Raw genomic sequence first — 21,037 nt, forward strand, 5'->3', positions numbered from 1 at the left:
TACCAGGTACCGACTCACTAAACACACCGTACCCGTCGTCTGTGTTGCCGTTTCCCCGTCGGTCTCTGTTGTCCCTGCAGGCGGTTGGGTTCTCGGTGCTGGTGGAGTTTGTGGACATCGGACGGTGTTCCCCTCGGGACGATCTGCAGCTTCACTGGTTGTTGGACGAGTGTTGTGTTGTTCAGCGTCCAGTGAGTCATTTTGTTCCCCTGAAGCTGAAGCTTCTGGTTCCATGGACTCTGTCCGAACGTCTTCGGCTTCGTCGTCAGGTTGAAGAGGTTCTGCTTCTGGGCCCGTCTCCGGACCTCCCTTTGGAACCCTCCGAGGTGCACATTTCGGGATTCTCGAAAGCAAACCTGGTGCTTTTGGGACACCTTTCCCTTTGGTGGTCTCTTTCTGCTTGTGCGTTTCAATTGATTCACTAAACAGTGCGCAGTCAGACGATTTTCTATCCCAAAAAACAGAAAAATATGAACAGCTGGAGCGCGGCGAGCATCGCAACAGTGGCTTTTCTCTGGTGTTCGCACATTATTTACAAAAACATCATGAAAATGTAATACATGAATCCTTGGCTCAAGCTAAACAAAAGGATATAACATACGATATGACTATATTAGGAAGGAGGGCGTGGGGAACCAAAAACCTCTGTTGCTAAGGAAATCCAAATATTTACTTTTGCCAATTCCTCTAAAAATGACACAGACCTGTTCGTCATCCCCAGGCGACCAAAACATAAAATGGTTGCTATGGAGATCAAACCAACAGAGATCAGCACGTGTAGCTGCTCAGTCAATGAGGGCAGATCAGGAAAGGGCGGTGGAGGCGAGGGTGGGGTAGCGTCTGCTGGCCATACAAAGCCACATTCAGATTTATAATTTTTTTTAATCTGCCTTTTGTTCATTTTATTGTCGTTAGTAAATGTATGTTTTTTTTACATTTTTGCTCCGTATTGAATAGTATCTAATTAAAAACCATTTTGGTATCCTGATGGTGTCGTTCAGCCCTATATCAATGAAAATTCATGTAACCATTGAAAATTTGGTTACAATTATTCAGTGATCTAATATTTCCAGATGTTTTCTAAATTAAAATATGTGTCACTTTATACGATACATGAGGGATGACTATTCTAGTAAACCTGCATTCGTAACGTATTTAACTAAAGCTTAAAACAAAAAAAAGCTGTCAACCTGCGAAGGTCTGGTTCAAACTTAATATTTGTATTTTTAAAATCAAACAAGTTACTTTGTTTTATTATTTTGCTAAAGTAAAGAACAGAGAGACCGCTTACTGATGAGGAGAAGAAGCTGGAGAACTCTGAAGATCTACATCCTGCAATTTAAAAACAGCTTTATCTTCACTTATCACTCTGTATGTTTCCAAAATATTACATTTAGGCAAAAAAAATACTTTTATTTTTAGGTGACCCTATTCTTTTGGTGTCTGTAGATTCAATTCAAACTAATTAAAGATAACAAAGAGGATACAAACACCATCTTGAACACCAACCTTGGCATTAGCGGCTAAAAGTCTCTCAGCGGTTTGATCAGGATTTCTGCGACGGCTCTTTGTCGTCCGTCTCTTCACTTCATAAGAGTTGCGTGAAGAAGATGACTTGATCTTTCTGAACTCGGCGAGGAGGAGAGGAATCAGAGTTTTCAGCATCTCCTCCAGGTTTGGCAGCTCCAGCAGAGACTGGACGGCTGGAAAAGACGGTAAAAATGGGTTTGAACCAACGTGTTCAAGTGTGGCTGAATGACAAAGTGATGACACAGATACATCTATAGACTGTTAGAATATTGAGAAAAACATTTCAATATTTTGTGTTAGTGAATTCCAAAGTCAGTGCCATAAATACATCGTCATTTTACTGAGATTTGCATTATTATTTCTTTTAATTTTGATGGTGTGGTGTCATTTCTGGTGTTGGTAAGGAGATTTATGCTGGCCTTTGGTGGAGCAGCTGCTTTGATTTTTCAGCAGGAGTGTTGTGTACCTGTCCAAACTGACAAAAGAATCAAAAGCAGCTTCAATGATCATGATGTTACTATCGAATTCAAAACTCCTGACCTGATGGAAGATTAACGGACCGCTGGCATGAGGAAGAAACACCAAACACGTGACTTGAAAGCACCTCAGAGGCTTATTACCTCCACGGTACAAAGCAATTAATGCAATAGTTCATGCAAATAGAGGCCTTGCCAAGCACAGTTCATAAAAACAAATATATGTTTTCAGGATCTTTTATGAAAACACTATTTTTTTAATTCATCGGATGTGATGTTATGGTTTTCTGAGCATTTTTTGTTTTATAAACCAGAATCATCAAAATGACATGAAATAAAGGCCTCAAATATTTCAGTGTGCCATAATTTTGTTTAAAAATACGTTTACTTTTCAACCAATTGACTTTTTAGAGATGACCTTACATATGATGGGAAAAGTATTTTTAAAACCTGGAATTGCTTATGTTTCCTAACCTGGTGTTTCCAGCAGTTTCTTTGTCAGTTTATCCACGATTCTGGACTTCTTCCTTTTACCAGACGACCTCCTAGAAAAAGAACGTTCCTTTCCTTGCTCTCTTGAAGGCGGACTGTTCCTCCTCTTCTCCCCACTTCCTGATGAAGAGCGCCCCTCGTGGTCCTTCAAATGTGGCTGATGAGAGGAGGTGGGGCGGCAGCGGTATGGAGGGGACCGAGAACGAGTCCTGAAGTTTGTAGATGTTTTTCATTTGTATTGTTGATTTAAGGACCAAAATAATTGACTTTATACGAGAACTGGAGTGAGTTAGTGTGACGTCACCCATAGAAATACAGTCGCCATCTATCTACGAAACGGACGCCACCATGGTGGACAACATCGTCAGTAAAGGCCTGTTCACACCGGGACGAATTTCGCCGGCGATTTTCGCCGACGTTTAACGCCTCGTGACTAAACAAAGGGCACCAATGAGAGTGTGCACACCGACGCGAAAAAACGCCAAGCGCCAAAGCGTCAAAAAAAAAAAAAACGCCTCGGGTTCGTTTTTTTTTTTCGACGCGTCGCGTCGAAATCTATTCGACCAATGAGAATGCCGCTTTTGCACACGTGTCTGGAGCTTCTGAAGTTACAGTAAAACACAACTTGGGGGCGCTCAAACACAAAACTGCCTTGCTGAGCACACATACCAGCGAAGAAGATATACTATATATATATTTGCCAAGTAGCGTCTACACTGCCGCAAAGAAATAATGACGGACATTCTTAAATATCCCCGAACCAAGCACCAGTTGGAGCTACTGATGCTTGAAATATTCATGTTTTCTTTGTATGATTCTGACAAGCGCGTAAATACTTGCTCTCTTCTTCTGAGTGAAAAGCGACTTTAAGAAGCGTAAAGTTGCACAGCGCCTTCTTGTGTACAGGAGTATTTCTGTTGTACATTAAGCGCCATCTAATGTCAGGGAATGAAATTGCATGTTCGCTCGGCTCACCGTCAGCGAAAATCGCCTGGGTGTGAACACAAAAAACGTGGCGAAAAACGCTGGCGAATAACGCCTGGCGAATATTCGTCCCGGTGTGTACGGGCCTTAAGCAGTGATTAGTCCAAGTCGGTCTGTGTTTCTATGGCAACCACTCTCACCAATCAGGAGTGAGCTTATTGGAAGGCCACACCCCTTACCACTTGAAAGACGACTACGCAAAATCTGCTGAAAGGTTTGAAACTTGGACGTTAGCGCCTCCTACTTTTATTGAGGCATCCAATTGGTCTAACCCGAATAACACGAACTACAAAAAAAATATTTAAAAAAAGGATTATCAAGGAGATGTTTATCAGATCAAGAATGGTTATTCTGACCAATAGAATGACCGAGTAATAGCCAGCAGGTACTTCCTGTTTGGAACGCCAGGGGGGAGGGGTCACTCATTCCAGTTCCGATTTACAGTCAATGGTGAAAACCCGTGACAAGTTCGACTTAACCTCATATCACAGCTTTCATCATCTTAGAATCTTCACTACTATCATTTAGATGTCAAACCTAAAGACTTTTTCCAATCCTTGAAACCTCACCATCCCATAATTCCTCAGGAATATTAATGCTCCTGTTTTTTTTTATAACTTTAAACTCACTAAGTTTTCCAACCTTGAAAAATCTGACAACTGCGATTGTCGGCTGCATCTACATCTTGGACCTCCTAAGTTGTCGTCCGGACACGGACTCCACAATGGAGACCAGGAACTGGATTCAGCCCGTCTTTGTGGGATCTCTTGTCTGGATTTTGGTCTAAGATTCTGGGATGTCTGAGGAGGTTTTGGAGGCCTGTAATCTGGAAACCTGTCAGGGTTGAACAAATATAAATACTACCGAAAATCAGAACTGATCACATGCGAAAAGTAATTTACCTTTGAACTTTACCGTCCCATGCAGGGTATCTAAGGAAAAAAAGGAATGTAGATGCTAAGAACAAAGACACACAAAAATACTGTAGAGCATAGAGGTTAGAAGAAGAAAGAGAAACACTGACTGCTGTCTGAGGAGTTTGCAGTTCTGAAGGTGAAGGTTGCTGTTCTGGTGGCAGATCCAGTCCTAATTGTACCAAAACAACCCACAACAACACATCATTAGACAGTGCTGGACCACTAAGACCAATTCTCCTTTCACTGCGGCTTTTAACACAAGTTGTACCCTCACTGCAAAATTTGCAGACACCTAGAACTTGGGGAAAACAAGCTTTGGGCGTAGTGATAAGCCCCTCCTCCCCACAAAAATGATGACATCACACAGGGCAAAAATGCTTAAAAAATAAATGGGGCCAAAATCTCTTATGGGGCTCAAAAAATGTTCAAAACCAACACACACGTGTCAGGGATATCCAATGGAAACGTTTAAATTATGGGATGGCCCCAGTTGGCAGCCATGTGACAAAATGGGAAATTTGCTGGTTTTACGTTAGCTTAAGTTTACAGCCACAAGGGAGCGTTCTTTGACCTTTGACTTCATTTTGAACAAAAAAAACACGTTCAGGCCCTTTGACAATTGAAACTCCTAGAGATTTTGGATTCTATGCCTACTAACTCCTTGAACATCGTTGGAAATCTACTTGGCAAAAATGTTGAATTTAAAAGTTTTTTAGATTTCTAACAGCGTTAGCATAGTGAGCTCGAAAAAGTAGCGTTCTCCTGCTGCTAGCGCAGTTTTTACAGGAATCCTGTGAAAATGTAACACATGGTTTCAAGCTGGATGAAACAACAGGATATACTATATGAATTTCTTTTAGGAATGTAGGCGTGGTTAACAAAATAAAATCTCAGTTGCCAAGGAAATCCAAAACTTTCTTCTAAAAATAACATCGATCGGTTCGTCACCACCAAGCAACCAAAACATAAAATGGTTGCTATGGAGATAAAAACAAGAGAAAAGCTGCTGTTTTGAAAAAAAAAAACATGTTTTTTTCCATGAATTAGTTGTGTGCAGGTCTGAACAGACTGGCAAAAGAGTGGGGAAGAGGGAGGGGGGTGCATTAGCCGCTCAACCAATGAGGGCGGGGGTGGATAGCACCATGTGGGCCGTTCGAAGCCACTCGCGCCTTTGATTTTTAAATCAAGATCAGAGAAGTCGTGACATTACCAACTCCAAGTGAACACCAAAACTCTAGACAGGACTTACAGCCCCTTTTAAAAAAAAAAACATTTCATTCATTAAAAACAACAAAAGAGAACTTTAATAGTAGTAATGGCAATCATTAAAAAAAAAAAATGTTTTTAATGGACACATCATGAAATTGTTGGCGTCAAATTCGTCTTAGATAAATTCTTCAAAATGCTCCTAAAGCTGACTTTGCACGATAGGCTTTTATTTTGAACATTTTGGATTCAAAAGAAATTTTTTTTGTTTTATTGTGAAGCTTCTGTGAAGCTTTCTACTTTAGATCAGTTAGAAAAGATCAAACGTCTCACCTGGTCCCTTAATTTAGTCATTTGGTTGGTCAAAAAGCTTTTGCAGCAGATGAGAATTAAACATCTGTATTTGTCAGAGTGATCTCACCTCAATGTGGTAAGATGGTGTGTTACAGAGGCAGCACGTGTGTGGAAAGCTTCCTGGTAGGGTTGCAGCGTATTCCTCCATCATGGATGGTGCTGGAAAACTCCCATAGAACATCTGATGAAGGTTTGTGCTGGAATGTCGTTCCCATGAGTCCATGCAGCTCGGAGAAGGTAGAGCTGGAGAAACGTTCATGGTCTGTGGTTCATCACAGCAGGGAGGAACTGGTTTCCCAGAAGAACAAGGTTTTTCTCTGTTGGGCTGCGTGAACAGTGATTTCTTCTGGACCAGCATTGGTCTTTGCGCCACACGTCGACTTTGATTGGGCAAACGCTTGGAAATCTTTGAGGATTGTTCATCTTGTTTTCTGTGACCATTGCTTTGATGGTTTCCCAGCAGTTCAGGTGTTAATGTTGTTGAGGAACCTGATGCTTGTTCTTTAAGAACAGATTTGGAAACTTGTGAATTGAGCTGCCTAATGTTCTTCTGAAAAGAACAAGTTGATTGGGATGTCCGGTTTCCCTGGGCTTTCAGTTCTCCAGTTGGAACGACGCTTGAAGGGACCACTGATGTTCTCAGCCTGAAGACACAACTCCCTTGGTCACAGGAGGTAGAAGAACATCCATTTTTCACTTGCTCCCCACAATGGTGACCATTATTCAATGTGTCCATACACGATGTACCAATTTGAGCTCCATCCTCTGGAATGGACTCTCTTCCAGCCCCCATGGTTTGGTCCATCCCTGGAGAAACAGTCAGCGATCCTTTGTCTTGGTGCATCTTCATCCCGATTCCATCCTTTCCGTCTATTCCAGTAAAGCCCTGACGATCAGAGCAGTTTTCTGAGGAAACCTGTGCTTTCTGCATCTTTTCTGTAGAGATTTGCTTCAAGATGAGAGGCAAATTCTCTGCGTTAATCTGATCTTCAGGGTACGACAAGAGATGCCTCAAGTCGTCCTTGTCAAGCCCAAAATGGATAAGTATCTCGTTGGCCAGCTCTGGTGTAAACTTAGGAGACATCTGTTGCTCTGGAACACCACCCATGGATCGTTTCAAATCAGACTGAACTCCACCTTCTGGTTGAACAGAAACACTACCTGCGCCATTCCTGCTACTTGGGAATCCATGAACAAAAGATGGAGAGTTCACAGAGTTACTCTCAGGAGGTCTTTTGCTGACGGACAAGAAGTCCACGGAACTGCTGTCAGGTGGAGCTCCTGACGGTTTATGGTTTTGAAAGGATGCAGATGTCAGCAAGGTCTTACATTTGGTCGAGGAGACGATCTCATTGTTTTGACGAGTCCACGTGAACTGATCACCATAGTTCTCTCTTGTTCCAGGTACATGACAATCTGTAGACCTTACCATATCATCTTCTGCTTGGATGTGTTCGGGGTTGCAGCTCAAAGGCAATGAAGATGCAAAACCTTCAAGTACTGAAGGAGAAGCTGTGGTAAATGCAAAGCTGGTACCGACGACGCTGCTCTCTGACCGAGGAGAAAACTCTCCTCTCTGCTCTGGGGTCATAATGTGATTGTCAAAAGCATCAGGGTTGTTTAGGGACTGAGCTGTTAATGCGCCACGAATTGACCTGCAAGACCAAAGGTGTAGAGAAGAACCCGTTCAGCTGTGGAGTGACAGGTTTGCAGCTTTTCCACCAAGAATCAGGATTTAGTTGTGTAGAAGGGAAGCTGAAAAACTGGAATGAAGTGTCATAGGAGGTTTATGGAAAGTGGCTCTTATTGGGAACCTCAAAAAAAATACACTTTGATTTGCTGCTAAATATTAAACAAGCGCCTTCACTGTCCTTTTTTACAACTCGACTAATCTTCATAGAAAAGCAATTGGTCACAAGATTTTCTGGCATTTTACATTTCTAGTTTTTAATTGCATTTTTTTTTACCTTCAAGTGTTTTTATTATGTATTTATTGCATTTGCTTTTAACAGTCACGTTTAGCTTTAATGTACAGCTTTGATCTATTTTAATTGTGTTAAACTTTATGAAATCAGTGAGTGAAAAAATGTAAATGTTACATTTAAAGGGGGAAAACTGTTATACTATAAAAATCCTTAAAGTGTACCAAAAAAAAAACAACCTAATATTTTTCATGTAGACATTTACATGTCTCTCTATCTTGTTTTAACCTTAAATCAATCAATAAATCAATCACAAGGCTTTCTAATGTGAACATTTATCATATTACAGAAATATTTACACATCTTAAAGAAACAGGTTTGTTACTTTTTTCAGTAGCATTTCAAGCAATTAGATGTTACAAAACAAATGTAAGGAGAAACATGACGTCATACTTAAACACCAACACAAAAAGATCGAAGCTCCTTTTTTTTTTAAAGTAAAACAAATAATCAACTTTTAAAAAACTGGGGAAAAAGGTAAAACTCACAATAGTTCGACTACTTAGAATTTACCTTTATAAATCACTAAAAAATGTTAGCCTCCGATGCAAGACTAAAATAACACAGCCAAAATGATTGCAAGGTTAAAACTGGTCAACAAAACGAGGCAGGACGACAAAATTAAAAATATATATATATATATATTAAATTGTGTGTTAAAACTACGTACCAGCAGCTTTCATTTTCGGAACCACTTAGCTCATGACCTGTAAAGTATAAGTGAGAACAGGTGCGCCCAAAAAGGATTTTCTTTTTTTAAATGACGACGGAGCTAATGATTTCCGGTTCAAACATTTTTCCGGTTTCAAAGTAAAAGCATTTGTTCGCCTTTTTTTTTAAAATGTTTGGTGGTTTGTAGGTCTTGTCGGGGATTATGTAAAATTAAAACGTTAAAAATAATCTGTCATCAATTTACAGAAGAAAATGTCGGTTTTTAAGTTTAAGATTATTAGGACTATTTTTGATTTATCTGACAGCATTTCATAGTTTTCTCATCCTTACAAGTAGAGATTTTTCTTTTTAAATTTCTAATAAACAAGGTCAAAGTATAACAATAGAAGCCAAGATGTTCAAAATTATTCTTCCTGTAACCAAATATTTACATATGACGTACAAATTATTTTTGCTTTAGAAAAAAATGAATGAAATGAAATTAGTAAAAATGTATATTTTTAAATTGGTTTTTGGCTTAGATAAAACAAATTGGAATGCTTAGTCTTTTTTTAAAGGTGTTTTTTTTAGATATTTACTTTCATCTGTAAATAAAACATTTAAAGCTAAAATTCTGCACAGTTTTCCAAGTTTTCCGTCATGGACTACATTCTATTTGATTAAAAACTATATTTCTGTATTTTAAGAAACATATACCATATGCTATAAGAGATTAAAAAGTAAAAACTTTGTGTGTTTGTTTTTTAAAGGAGGTCAGGTTTAGCAATAAAAATACTTTTTTTAGAAGTTTATTGAAAAAAATAATCTTCAACAAAAAGAAACACATTTCTGAAAAAAGTAGAAAAGCTTTATTAACAACAACAATCACAAACACAATCTTTATTTTTTGCTTAACATTTTGATTTACAGCAAACGGCTAACACAACAGGTCATGTCAGGTTCGGTTTAACGTCATTTTTTAGTAACTATTAACATCCTTCCTAAAAAAGCAACTTTGTAAAACTATGATTTATAAGAAAAACTGTAGAAAAAAGGTTCTTGTTGGCAAAAAAAAAACTGCCAAACATTGCATAATACAAACATAAATGTGACCACGAGTGTGTAAATTGTTTCACAAGAAAGAATACATTCACTGTTTTTAGGTAAGAATCCCCATCAGGACAAGTTTAACATTCTAGAGACGTCTGTCTTTATTCTCCTGAAAGAAACCGAAGAGATCCGTGACGGCTGGGTTCAGCTGGTCTGTTTGGTCTGGTAATATTTCTAAAAACAAAAAGAAATGAAGCACAATAATCACCTTTAATGAAGGAACGATTTATTAACAACAACTAAATGGTTTAAGAAGAAAAACAGTTTGAGATGCTCAGGAGTTTGGAGGACGGTAACCTTAACCACCTTCATATAGTTCACCAAAATAAAAGCCTGGTGTCCTGGCGGAAGCCTGGCAGCAGACCCCCTCCATCAAGTCTAGACCCTCTGTGCAGCTTTCTGCTCCTTAAAATAGATTGAAACTTGCTGCAAATCTATGTGCTTCATGCATTTATAACTAGGGATGTCATGATCAGGTTTTTTTTTTTCAGGCCCAAATCCTAAACAGTCATTTATATTTTGAGGATCTGCTGAGACCGAGTCCTGATCCGATACTTTAGCAAAACTTTGAAAAAAACAACATGACACACAGATCCAGACTTTCCCCTATTTTTATTTAAGTGGCTTTATTTGGTAATTTGTACACTTCTGTAAAGTAGTTCAAACAATCAAGTAAAACTAGAACAAATCGTTAACTATTAACTAGTAAAAATAGGTGATAATTAGTCATGTGAGAAAGTTTTGGGACCGTAGCTTTAGGATCTTCAGAACATTTTGGATCAGTTTTGATTTATATCGCCATCAAAAATTCGAAACAATGACTTTGTTGAAGCATGAATGAGTTTTTAGTTTTAGAGTTATTTGTTTTTTTTTTTTTTAATCACTTTTTCCTGGAGCAAGCAATTTGTAGACGGTCCCTTGACAGCCGCCGCCTCACTGCTGTCGGGGAGACGTCTGATTCTGTCAATGTCCTCCTAACTTTACCCAACGGTTTTTGTGCGTCTCCTGCTCATATTCTGCTGCGTTTTACGGCAATAAAACGTCCTGATCCGTTCATGAAATGCAGATTTCTAGTAAAGTATTTATCTGTAATAGTCCTGAAATACACTATATTAGCAAAAGTATTGGTTCACCCATCCAAATGATCAGAACCAGAATCACTCAGCCTGGCCACAGGTCTATCAAATCAAACAGACATGCAGACGGTTTTTACAAACATTTGTGAAAGAAGGGGCCTCACTCAGGAGCTCAGTGAACTCCAGCGTGGACCCGTCATTGGACGCCACCTGACCAACAAATCCAGTGGTGACATTTCCTAAGTATTCCACAGTCAACTGTCAGCTCTATCAGAACAAAACGGAAGAGTTTGACAACAACAGCATCTCAGCCACCGAGTGGTAGACCATGTAAACTGATGGAGAGGGGTCAGCGGATGATGAAGAGGAAAGAGGTCACAGGGTTTCTGCTCAGTCCATCGCTACGAAGCTCTAAACGTCATGTGACCTTCAGATGAGCCCAACAGCACACATAGAGCTTCACAGAACGGGTTTCCACGGCCGAGTAGCTGCATCCAAGCCACACATCACCAAGTGCAACGCAAACCGTCGGATGCAGTGGTAGAAAACACGCCGCCACTGGACTGTAGAGCAGTGGAGACGCCCTCTCTGGAGGGATGAATCACACTTTTCCATATGGAAATCTGATGGACCAGTCTGGGTTTGGAGGTTCCCAGGAGAACGGGACATGCTGGACTGCATTGTGCCGAGTGTGAAATCTGGTGGTGGAGGAATTATGGTCTGGGCTTGTTTTTCAGGATTGACCCCTTAGTTCCAGTAAAAGGAACTCTGAATGCTTCAGGATACCAAAACATTTTGGACAATTCCATGCTCCCAACCGTGTGGGAACAGTTTGGAGCCCCTTCCTCTTCCAACATGACAGTGCACCAAAGCACAAAGCGAGGTCCATAAAGACATGGATCATTTGAAGGTGTGTGTGTGTGTGTGTACCTGCAGGTTGTCATAGTGTTCCTTAGAGCTGCAGTGTTGAGCCTCGGGCAGGTAGGGAACCGAGCAGAGTTTGCAGAAGAACCCCCACTTTGACTCCACGAACTGCTGACCTGCAGAGGAGAACCAACATGAGTAAAGCAGAACGTCCACTTCCTCCACAGTCCTTTGGTTTTGGCGGCGTGTTTCTCACCCTGCGGCGTCTTGGGGTCATACGGCGGCAGCTCAAGGTTGGACGCAGGACTGGGGGGACGAGATCGCTTCTGCTCAGGTTCCTCAGCTTCACCAGCGGCTGAAGAGCAAAAACAAGAAAAGCTCAGAAAACAAACAGAAGACTCATAATTGCACGTATTTCCTGTTGATCACAAAATGTAAACATTTTTGGTCATGATTTATGGCTCTCCACAAGCAAATACCACATTTATATCATTGGTTGTTAGTATTCTACCATAAGACGAAAATATAAAAACAGATCAGAACCGCTTCGTGAACGGAAGTCGCCAGTTTGAGGCCGTGTCTCACACCAACTATGTACATGTAGCCCGATGGAAAATTGGTCAGACGTGAATATAAATGTGAAAAAGTGAGAGAAGTTGTGGTTCTTTACGTGAAATTATCCCAGATGCATCAAGAATGAACCACGTCAAAACCACGGAAGAAGTACAAAAAAAAAACGCACAAAGAACACGCAGATCAATGTAGAACATGAACCGTGTGTGATTATAGCGGTTTATATGCAATCCATAAGTGATTCCTGCATCAATTACGTTATTTGAAGATGAAATGTGTGTCGTATAAAAGTTATACTTCACTGGTACATGCGTGAAAAGTCTGTCACACATACGTGGAACGGCTGTGGAAAGACACAAATTTGCGTATGAATCTTGAAAAAAAAAAAAGAAAATCACCCACAACTGCCTAAGATAACTTACGTCAAATACGTGTAAACTGCGTCATTCTCAACCGACCCAATATTTTGATAGGCTTAAACCGAATTCATATGAAGACAGAAACTCTTGACGGACATCTGCGCATATCGACGAATGACAGACGCAAGAAACACGCATAAATTTCACACATGAAAGACCAACATTTCATACGTGGGAAATGCACAAAATGGAGATTGTGGCTGTTTGACACAACCTTTACATTTTGAGTTAGCTTAATTGCTTTTTTGTATCTTATGTTTTATCCTGAATTTTTTTTTTTAAACCGTCTTGAATTTTTTTAAATTAAAATTTTGGATTATTTATTAACTTTTTTATATTTAAAAAAAATCACTTTTAAACTTTTTAAATTATTTTTAATTTATCAATTTTTTATTTTTTTGTCAAATTTGTCATTTATTTTTTCATCTATGGAACCTTAAAACTACTCAAGTTTATTTTATTTTATTTTTTTTATCAGAATTATTCATTTTAATGAAACTCTTTATATTCCAATGCAGGTTAAACTGCACTTTAATGAGGTCAAAGCGCCTCAGTGGGATTTGAACCTCCGTCCTCCTTTTGTCTCCGGTGGTCCTGTGTGGCTACAGCAGCAGCAGCAGCAGCAGCAGCTGCAGCAGCAGCAGCAGCAGCAGCAGCTGCAGCAGCAGCAGCAGCAGCAGCAGGAACTCAGGTTTGACTGCGCTGGTCTTACCTGCCGCCGGGCTTCTCCTCTTGCGTGGACGTCCTCTTGGTCTGGCTGGGGTTGGCTTCTTCTCCTCCTTCACATCTAGATCCTCAGAGTCCGGGACCCCACTGGAAGACCTCTTCCTGGTGGTTGGTGTTTTTTTGGGGGGTGTCTTTACTTTCCTGTCATTCAGTATTTTCTCTGACATTCTCCTTGTACTGCTTCTGGTAGAAATGGTGGACGTGGTGGGTTCTGTGACGATCGCCGTATCCTGGATTCGCCTGGAGCTTCTTCTTCTGGTGGACCTCTCAGGTTCCATCTGTGTTTTACTGGTTGGGAAATCTTTCTGTGGTCTCTGGTCTTCAGCCTCAGTGCTGCTGAGATTATTTTGGGGACTAATTGAACTCAAGGTTTGGGTATATTTATGGTCATCATCCTTTTGTTCTTCTATTGTTTTCTTCCTCTCCTCAGGCGTTTCTTTTTTCAAACCGGTCTCTAGATTCGGTGTTTGGTTCATCTTCTCCAGTTCTGGAGCTCTTCCTTCTGCAGAACTTTTGTCTTCTGCTCCGTTATCAAGCTTCAGGAGGTCTTTTGCCTCCGACGGTTCCTCAGATTCTGTCACAGATTTTGGCGATAAATTGCTGTGATTTGTGGAAGTAGAAGGAGGAAGAGACTTTTGATCAGCAGATGCTGGTGAAGATGTTTGGACTGTCCCTGAAGGGTCACTCTGAGGCTGAGAGCTTCTCGCTGAAGAACAGGAAGTGGCTGAAGTGGAGACTTCCAGAGACTTTGTCGAAACCTCATTTGCAACCACGGACACGTGAACGGTCTGGGCTTCTTTTGTTTCCGTGGATGTTTGCGTAGATGAGGAGGAGCTTTCAGCAGAAGGCGTGTCATGAACTTCATCAGCAGCAGAGACGTCGGATAAGGAATCTTTGGAGGAATCCAAAGGGGTCTGACAAAAAAAAAAATATCAGAAAAAGTTGACAATAATTTGACTACACTTTCACTCTTAAAACACTTTCATTCAAAAAGCCATTTACACAAAGTTCACAGAAGTAAAGTGTACTGTAAACCGTTACCTTTGAGTACTGTAAAGTTTACATTAGTAAACCGCACTGTAAACCATTACCTTTGAGTACTGTAAAGTTTACAGAAGTAAAATAAACTGTAAACCGTTACCTTTGAGTACTGTAAAGTTTACAGAAGTAAAATGCACTGTAAACCGTTACCTTTGAGTACTGTAAAGTTTACAGAAGTAAACCACACTGTAAACTGTTACCTTTGAGTACTGTAAAGTGTACAGAAGTAAAGTGCACTGTAAAATGTTACCTTTGAGTACTGTAAAGTGTACAGAAGTAAAGTGCACTGTAAAATGTTACATTTGAGTACTATAAAGTGTACAGAAGTAAACCACACTGTAAACTGTTACCTTTGAGTACTGTAAAGTGTACAGAAGTAAAGTGCACTGTAAAATGTTACATTTGAGTACTATAAAGTTTACAGAAGTAAAGTGCACTGTAAAATGTTACATTTGAGTACTATAAAGTTTACAGAAGTAAAGTGCACTGTAAAATGTTACATTTGAGTACTATGAAGTTTACAGAAGTAAAGTGCACTGTAAAATGTTACATTTGAGTACTATGAAGTTTACAGAAGTAAAGTGCACTGTAAAGTGTTTATGCAATTAAGGTAAATCAGCAGATTCTGACGATAATAAAAGCAGCCATTATTTGTTTGCATTTATTTGGTCTTAGAATTGTTGTGTGTTGTGTTAACAGTCAAAGAGTTAGTGCAGTTAGTTAAAGAGCATTATTTAGGCATCATTGGTAACATCTCCTTTGTTAAAGGGTTAAATGCTCCAGAGCAGATAAAGAACAAAAAAGAAGAAAGTTTTTTTTTATTCCAAGCATTTCTACAAAAAATATGTTTATTTTTATCGTAAGTTCATATAAAAACTCATACAATTCTGTTATAAGTATATATCAGGCATAAGCATTTGATTTAAGGACGTGAACGTTGTTTCTAGAGGTACCTGGTTGAAGCTCGTTTGGTTGTCTTTGTTTGTTTGCGCCTGTTTGTAAAACTGAATAGCAGCTTTGATTGCACTGAAACTCTTCTCGTCTATGTGGGGAACGTCGTCGACATTCGTCACAGTCTGGACCCCACTGTCCTCTTCTGTCGTCACTTTGCTGTTTTTATCGAGAGACGTGGAGGAACTGGGGAGCTCAGAGGCTCCGGCGGACGCCACTGTCACAGCGGCGCTGCTGCTCTGTTGTCCTTCGGCCACAGCAGGAGGCTGTGGGTGGAGTTTGGCCGTCAGCTGCGAGAGGTCATCAATGTTCACTGGGATTCCTTCACAGCCTTTTAGACGCTGTTTTCGGCTTTTTAGTCTGAAACAACAGCAGAGTTTTAGCTGGCTGAAGAAAACACAACGAGAATGGATGTGAAATACTCACGACTCAATAAGTAGGATCCTCTCCCTGTTGGATGAAGAAAAACGGTTGTAAGATGATCAACACGAAATTGGTTTGTCATACGAAGCTTCATTTCCATCAGGCAGAGCAGTGGATGCAGTTTATTTCTACTGTGAAGTCAACAGCATGAAGATAAAGCCCTTTTCTGTGAGCATTAAAGTTTATTTTGTTACATCCATTTGCCATTTTTGGAATGTTGTTGACGAGGGCGGAGCCAACTTATATCTGAGCTTTATAGAGCATAGTGTTTTTTTGTAACGTCAAAGATCCTGTGTAACATCTGTCCATGTGAGAGTTCTGAGGGGTGGGTGGAGCTTTGAACTTTACTTCGTCCGGCCCATTTGCCCTTTTTGTAAAAGGTTTGGAGGGCAGAGCTAATTGTGATCTGTCCAACTTTAGGCTTTTTTTCCTCATGATGCCTTCGTAACGTCTGTCTACATAAAAGAGCGGTCGTATCTGTTGCTGCAGCGGGGCTGTCCATGTACCGTTACGATGCATGATATGATGCAGTGTAGGGCGTCTGCATGCCAGCTTTGATGCAGTATGACCTGTTCAGCCTGCAAAGACGCTCTTAGTCATGTATATGTGAACTGCCTCCATCTGCCACCTCTTTCACTGAAATATGAGCTGATACCAGCTGTGACCTGAGTGGAAACGGGGCGTACATTTACTGCAGTAAACACACTTACTTGTTAGTTTTCTGAAAGAATTCGGGTATGTTTACTTTCTTCAGGACCTCCTCTGCCCCGTCTGAGTCAACCATCTCAATATAAATCTGTTGTAGATTCAGAAATAAAAAAATTGAACTTCAATTATGTATATTTTTTTAGTAAATCACAGAAAGCTGGAGGATAAAACAAATAAGGATGGATAAGTACAGCAAATTAGCAACAAATCAAGCTACTCAGCACAATACAGTAGTTGTACAGTGCTTTGCTCATAGCTTTCAGATCGTAGACAGTTCATTCAATTCAAATCTCTTTCTTCCTCTACATTTCCTGTTTCCACAGGTGTTCCCCAGGGTTCTGTCCTGGGGCCATCACTGTTTTGTATGCATCTTCTCCCCCTTGGTTACAATTTTCAAAAAAAATAAATTGAGCTTCACTGCTATGCGGATAACACCTAGCTTTACATCTATTCTCAAACTAAATAGCATTCATTCATTCATTTTCTTAACCGTTTTTTCCTTTCGTGGTCACAGGGCTGCCGGACCCTATCCCGGCCACTTGTGGGCAAAGGCAGGGGACAACCTGGACAGGTCGCCAGTCTGTCGCAGGGTAGAATGTCCACAAACACACACCCATTCACTCTCACACTCACACCTAGGGACAATTTATAGTTGCCAATTAACCTACGAAGCATGATTTTGGACGGTGGGAGGAAGCCGGAGACCCCGGAGAGAACCCACGCATGCACGGGGAGAACATGCAAACTCAACACAGAAAGGTCCCCCGTTGATGTAGTTTTTTCACGTCCCCCAGCTGGGACTTGAACCGGAGGCCTTTTTGCTGTGAGGCAAGAGCGCTAACCATTGCGCCACCGTGCAGCCCCAAAACTAAATAGCAATTAAACTTAACTTCTTTTAATTGGCACAAAATCCCACATAAATAAAATCCAAAACCTCTCCACTCCATTTGACAATGCCTCAGTTTCCCCTCCCCCCAGGTGTTATCCTGGACAGTTCTCTTTCTTTCAGCTCCCACATCAACAAAATCACAAGGTCAGCATAAGTCCTGCAAAACATCCGTTGTCCTTGTCCATAGCCCTGCACCTCCCACTTACAATTACTGCAACTCCCTCCTTTTTGGTCTTCCTCAAAAAACGCTACGTAAACTACAATTTTTCCAAAACTCAGCAGCTCCCCTCATCACACAGACTCAGACACCCATCACATCTCAGTGGTTGTTCAGCAGGTCCACTGGCTAGCGGTGACACATCATCTCATCTCTAAAATCCTCCTCTTGACTGTCAAAGCTCTTCATAACCTTACCACTCCCTTAGATCCTCCTCCACCCGGTTGTCCCCCGTGGCAGTCTCTTCACCATGGGGAACAGGGCTTTTAGCCGCTCTGCCCCCCAGCTCTGGAACTCCCTCCCAACCTCCGGAGTACGGACTCACTTAACATTTTCATCAGTAATTTTTAAAACCTGCTTATCCGTCCTGATTTTAATTCCATTATATCTTAGCATTATATCTGCTGAAAGGCGATCTTGAGCCTCTTGAAAGGCACCTAACAAATACAATTTATTATAGCCATTATTACCCTGTTGCCAAGCGGAAGGGCGTTGATGAAAGGAGCAATTCTTGCTACAAGCATCAGAACGGTTTTGGCCAGGTCAGGGTTTGTCGCAGTGACCTCCACACACAGGAGCCGATCTTCCAGCGACGCCGTCTCCGTCACATGCTGAGAAACAACCAACAGCAGCTCTTAAAATGCCAGAGGACCTAAAGCCCGCCGCTTAAACACGAAGACAAGGAAGAGGCTCGACTTACAGCATTGCTCCATTTCATCAGATTTCTGTACAGGTCCTCCTAGAGAAGAGTCGGGAGTCAAAGATCAGGTGGAACACTGGCAAAAACTGAATAAAGTCTGAAAAACGTTTTTTGTCCAAAATAACTGGACAAAAGAATTTTTATTATTCTATAAACGGTGCGTTTTTCGTGATCAGGATATACTCCACTACTTTAATGGTACCTTGCATCACAAATGCAATTCTTTCCAGTTCATTATGAGGTGTTCCCTTTGAAAAGCATACTTTCTCTCAGACTTAGGTTGAAAACGGAATATGTTCCACATTGCACGTAAAATCAACAAAATGAGGAAAAAAAGGAAGACAGAATATCAAAAGAAGATCATAAACCAAAATAACCACCAAAGTGGGAAACCAGTTTGTTAATGGAAGGTACCACTGGAACCACAATGTTTATGTAACGTGACTGAGAAGCAAAAGAGTAAATACCAAAGGTTTGGTCATGATCTAACACGCCATACCTCACAGTATCCAGGGTTCATGTCCTCCAACACCAAGTGGACGCTGACGTTGTGCGTTTTGGAATGACTTATTTCAATTTGATTGTTGACAAACCTGGTGCATTCATTCCAGTTGCTGAAAAAGACAAAAGCCTAAAAAAAAAAAAGGTTCTGTTAAATCTTCTATAAAACAACAGGAATTTCATTTCATTCTAAAGCAGACTATTGCAGCTCAGTACCCTGCCCTGCAGAGGTAGAACCACCACCCTGTAGCTCAAAGTGAAGAGGTTCTGTTCAGTAAAATAACTCCAAACCAGCTTAAGAATTTCGTTTTGATTCCAACATAAATGACCGGTCAGCATGATGGTGGAAAACTGGGATGCCTTTGAGTACTTCTGCAAACAAGAAGCAGAAATGCAACTCTTACTTCAGGAAACCCAAAGCCTGTGTTTCTTATTTAAAAGAAAAACTTTAGTTAACATTGAATTCTCACCTCAGAGTCTATTTTTGGATTGAGAGTCCAAAACCCTAAGAGATAGGAGCAAATGAAGCAGAATTAAAAGATGGCTTGATATGAAAACAACCAACATACCAAATATTGATTCTTTGTCAAACAAAAAATATTTTTTTTTGTAACACACCTGTTACAATACAACCAATCGCACCCGTTACAATACAACCAAACACACCTGTTATAATACAACCAATTGCACCTGTTACAATACAACCAATCGCACCTGTTACAATACAACAAATCGCACCTGTTACAATACAACCAAACACACCTGTTACAATACAACCAATCGCACTTGTTACAATACAACCAATCGCACCTGTTACAATACAACCAAACACACCTGTTACAATACAACCAAACACACCTGTTACAATACAACCAATCACACCTGTTACAATACAACCAATCGCACCTGTTACAATACAACCAATCGCACCTGTTACAATACAACCAAACACACTTGTTACAATACAGTGATCACTCGCTATAACTCGGTTTACTTTTCACGGTTTCGCTACTTCACGGATTTGCATAGTGCATTGTGTTCTGCTTTCTGATTGGATAAAAAGTCACTCCGCTTCTTCTCAAACCTGTGCGTCAATAATGTTGCAGTCTAATATGTACACGTACGTAAATCAGCTTGCCAAATTTACATTACGTACGTGCAAATTCTCTTGCAATTTCGAGTTTCTCTAAAAACCCATAGAAAAAAGAGCGACAACAACTGCCTTTCACCATGTTCTTCCCAGAACAAACACAGCTGCACCGCGGGCTTCATAAGAAGAAAACACTGCAGAGGGGAGTCAGGATGCAGCAACTCAGTCTGAAGAGCAGTAAAATACACCTGATTCACTATTTGTTCGACTGTTCTTTGTATTTTTTTCATAATCATTTTACATTTCCTCCCATTTAATCCAATTACTCCGGTCGCGGTGGGCAGGGCTAATCTCCGCGATTTGAAGCCTTCTGTTCACATCGATGATTAAAATTATTATTTGACAGTACAGTACAGAGTTATTTGCTGAAAAAAACGTTTCTAAAGTACTTTTATTTGTGAAACCACTGCTTGAACCTGTAAAATGTTTTTTTCTTTCTTTTCAATGTATAATAGAGAATTTAATTGTATATTAATTGTAAAAAAAAAAAAAAAAGGTTTCTACTTCACGGATTTTGCCTATCACGGGTTCTTTTTGGAACGTAACCCCCGCGAAAAACAAGGGTTTACTGTACAACCAAACACACCTGTTACAATACAACCAATCGCACTTGTTACAATACAACCAAACGCACCTGTTACAATACAACCAAACACACCTGTTACAATACAACTAAACACACGTGTTACAATACAACTAAACACACCTGTTACAATACAACTAAACACACGTGTTACAATACAACCAAACACACCTGTTGCAATACAACAAAACGCACCTGTAACATTACAATACAACCAATCGCACTTGTTACAATACAACCAAACACACCTGTTACAATACAACCAATCGCACCTGTTACAATACAACCAAACACACCTGTTACAATACAACCAAACGCACCTGTTACAATACAACCAATCACACCAGTAACAACACAACCAATCAAACCTGTTACAACACAGCTAAACACACCTGTTATAATACTACCAATCGCACCTGTTACAATACAACCAAACGCACCTGTTACAATACAACCAATCACACCAGTAACAACACAACCAATCAAACCTGTTACAACACAGCTAAACACACCT

The 21,037-nt window shown here is 40.4% G+C and overlaps 2 protein-coding genes across 6 annotated transcripts in view; both read right to left on the reverse strand.

Annotated features, from left to right (window-relative positions):
- The window catches only part of LOC105356355 (uncharacterized), a 71,853-nt gene extending 63,106 nt beyond the window's left edge, over positions 1-8,747 (reverse strand). For all 3 annotated transcript variants that reach the window (XM_078935743.1, XM_078935744.1, XM_011487295.4), the window contains exons 1-9: positions 8,612-8,747; positions 6,027-7,614; positions 4,507-4,568; positions 4,385-4,414; positions 4,125-4,316; positions 2,481-2,707; positions 1,510-1,703; positions 1,292-1,332; positions 33-448 (exon numbers count right to left, since the gene is read on the reverse strand). In XM_078935743.1, coding sequence (XP_078791869.1) covers positions 33-448; positions 1,292-1,332; positions 1,510-1,703; positions 2,481-2,707; positions 4,125-4,316; positions 4,385-4,414; positions 4,507-4,568; positions 6,027-7,550 — 2,686 coding nt within the window. In that variant the 5' untranslated portion in view covers positions 7,551-7,614; positions 8,612-8,747. The remainder of the gene's footprint in view (positions 1-32; positions 449-1,291; positions 1,333-1,509; positions 1,704-2,480; positions 2,708-4,124; positions 4,317-4,384; positions 4,415-4,506; positions 4,569-6,026; positions 7,615-8,611) is intronic.
- Positions 8,748-9,435: 688 nt separating this feature from the next.
- LOC105356351 (uncharacterized) overlaps positions 9,436-21,037 on the reverse strand; it is a 72,436-nt gene continuing 60,834 nt past the window's right edge. For all 3 annotated transcript variants that reach the window (XM_023965831.2, XM_023965830.2, XM_023965832.2), the window contains 12 exons: positions 19,261-19,295; positions 19,007-19,162; positions 18,789-18,920; positions 18,290-18,328; positions 18,060-18,200; positions 16,486-16,571; positions 15,779-15,802; positions 15,355-15,712; positions 13,347-14,274; positions 11,899-11,997; positions 11,709-11,818; positions 9,436-9,876 (listed from right to left, as the gene is read on the reverse strand). In XM_023965831.2, coding sequence (XP_023821599.1) covers positions 9,847-9,876; positions 11,709-11,818; positions 11,899-11,997; positions 13,347-14,274; positions 15,355-15,712; positions 15,779-15,802; positions 16,486-16,571; positions 18,060-18,200; positions 18,290-18,328; positions 18,789-18,920; positions 19,007-19,162; positions 19,261-19,295 — 2,138 coding nt within the window. In that variant the 3' untranslated portion in view covers positions 9,436-9,846. The remainder of the gene's footprint in view (positions 9,877-11,708; positions 11,819-11,898; positions 11,998-13,346; positions 14,275-15,354; positions 15,713-15,778; positions 15,803-16,485; positions 16,572-18,059; positions 18,201-18,289; positions 18,329-18,788; positions 18,921-19,006; positions 19,163-19,260; positions 19,296-21,037) is intronic.

The sequence above is a fragment of the Oryzias latipes genome, chromosome 18 (assembly GCF_053564925.1).
Source record: "Oryzias latipes strain Hd-rR chromosome 18, Olatipes_Hd-rR_3.1".
NCBI classification, from domain to species: domain Eukaryota; kingdom Metazoa; phylum Chordata; class Actinopteri; order Beloniformes; family Adrianichthyidae; genus Oryzias; species Oryzias latipes.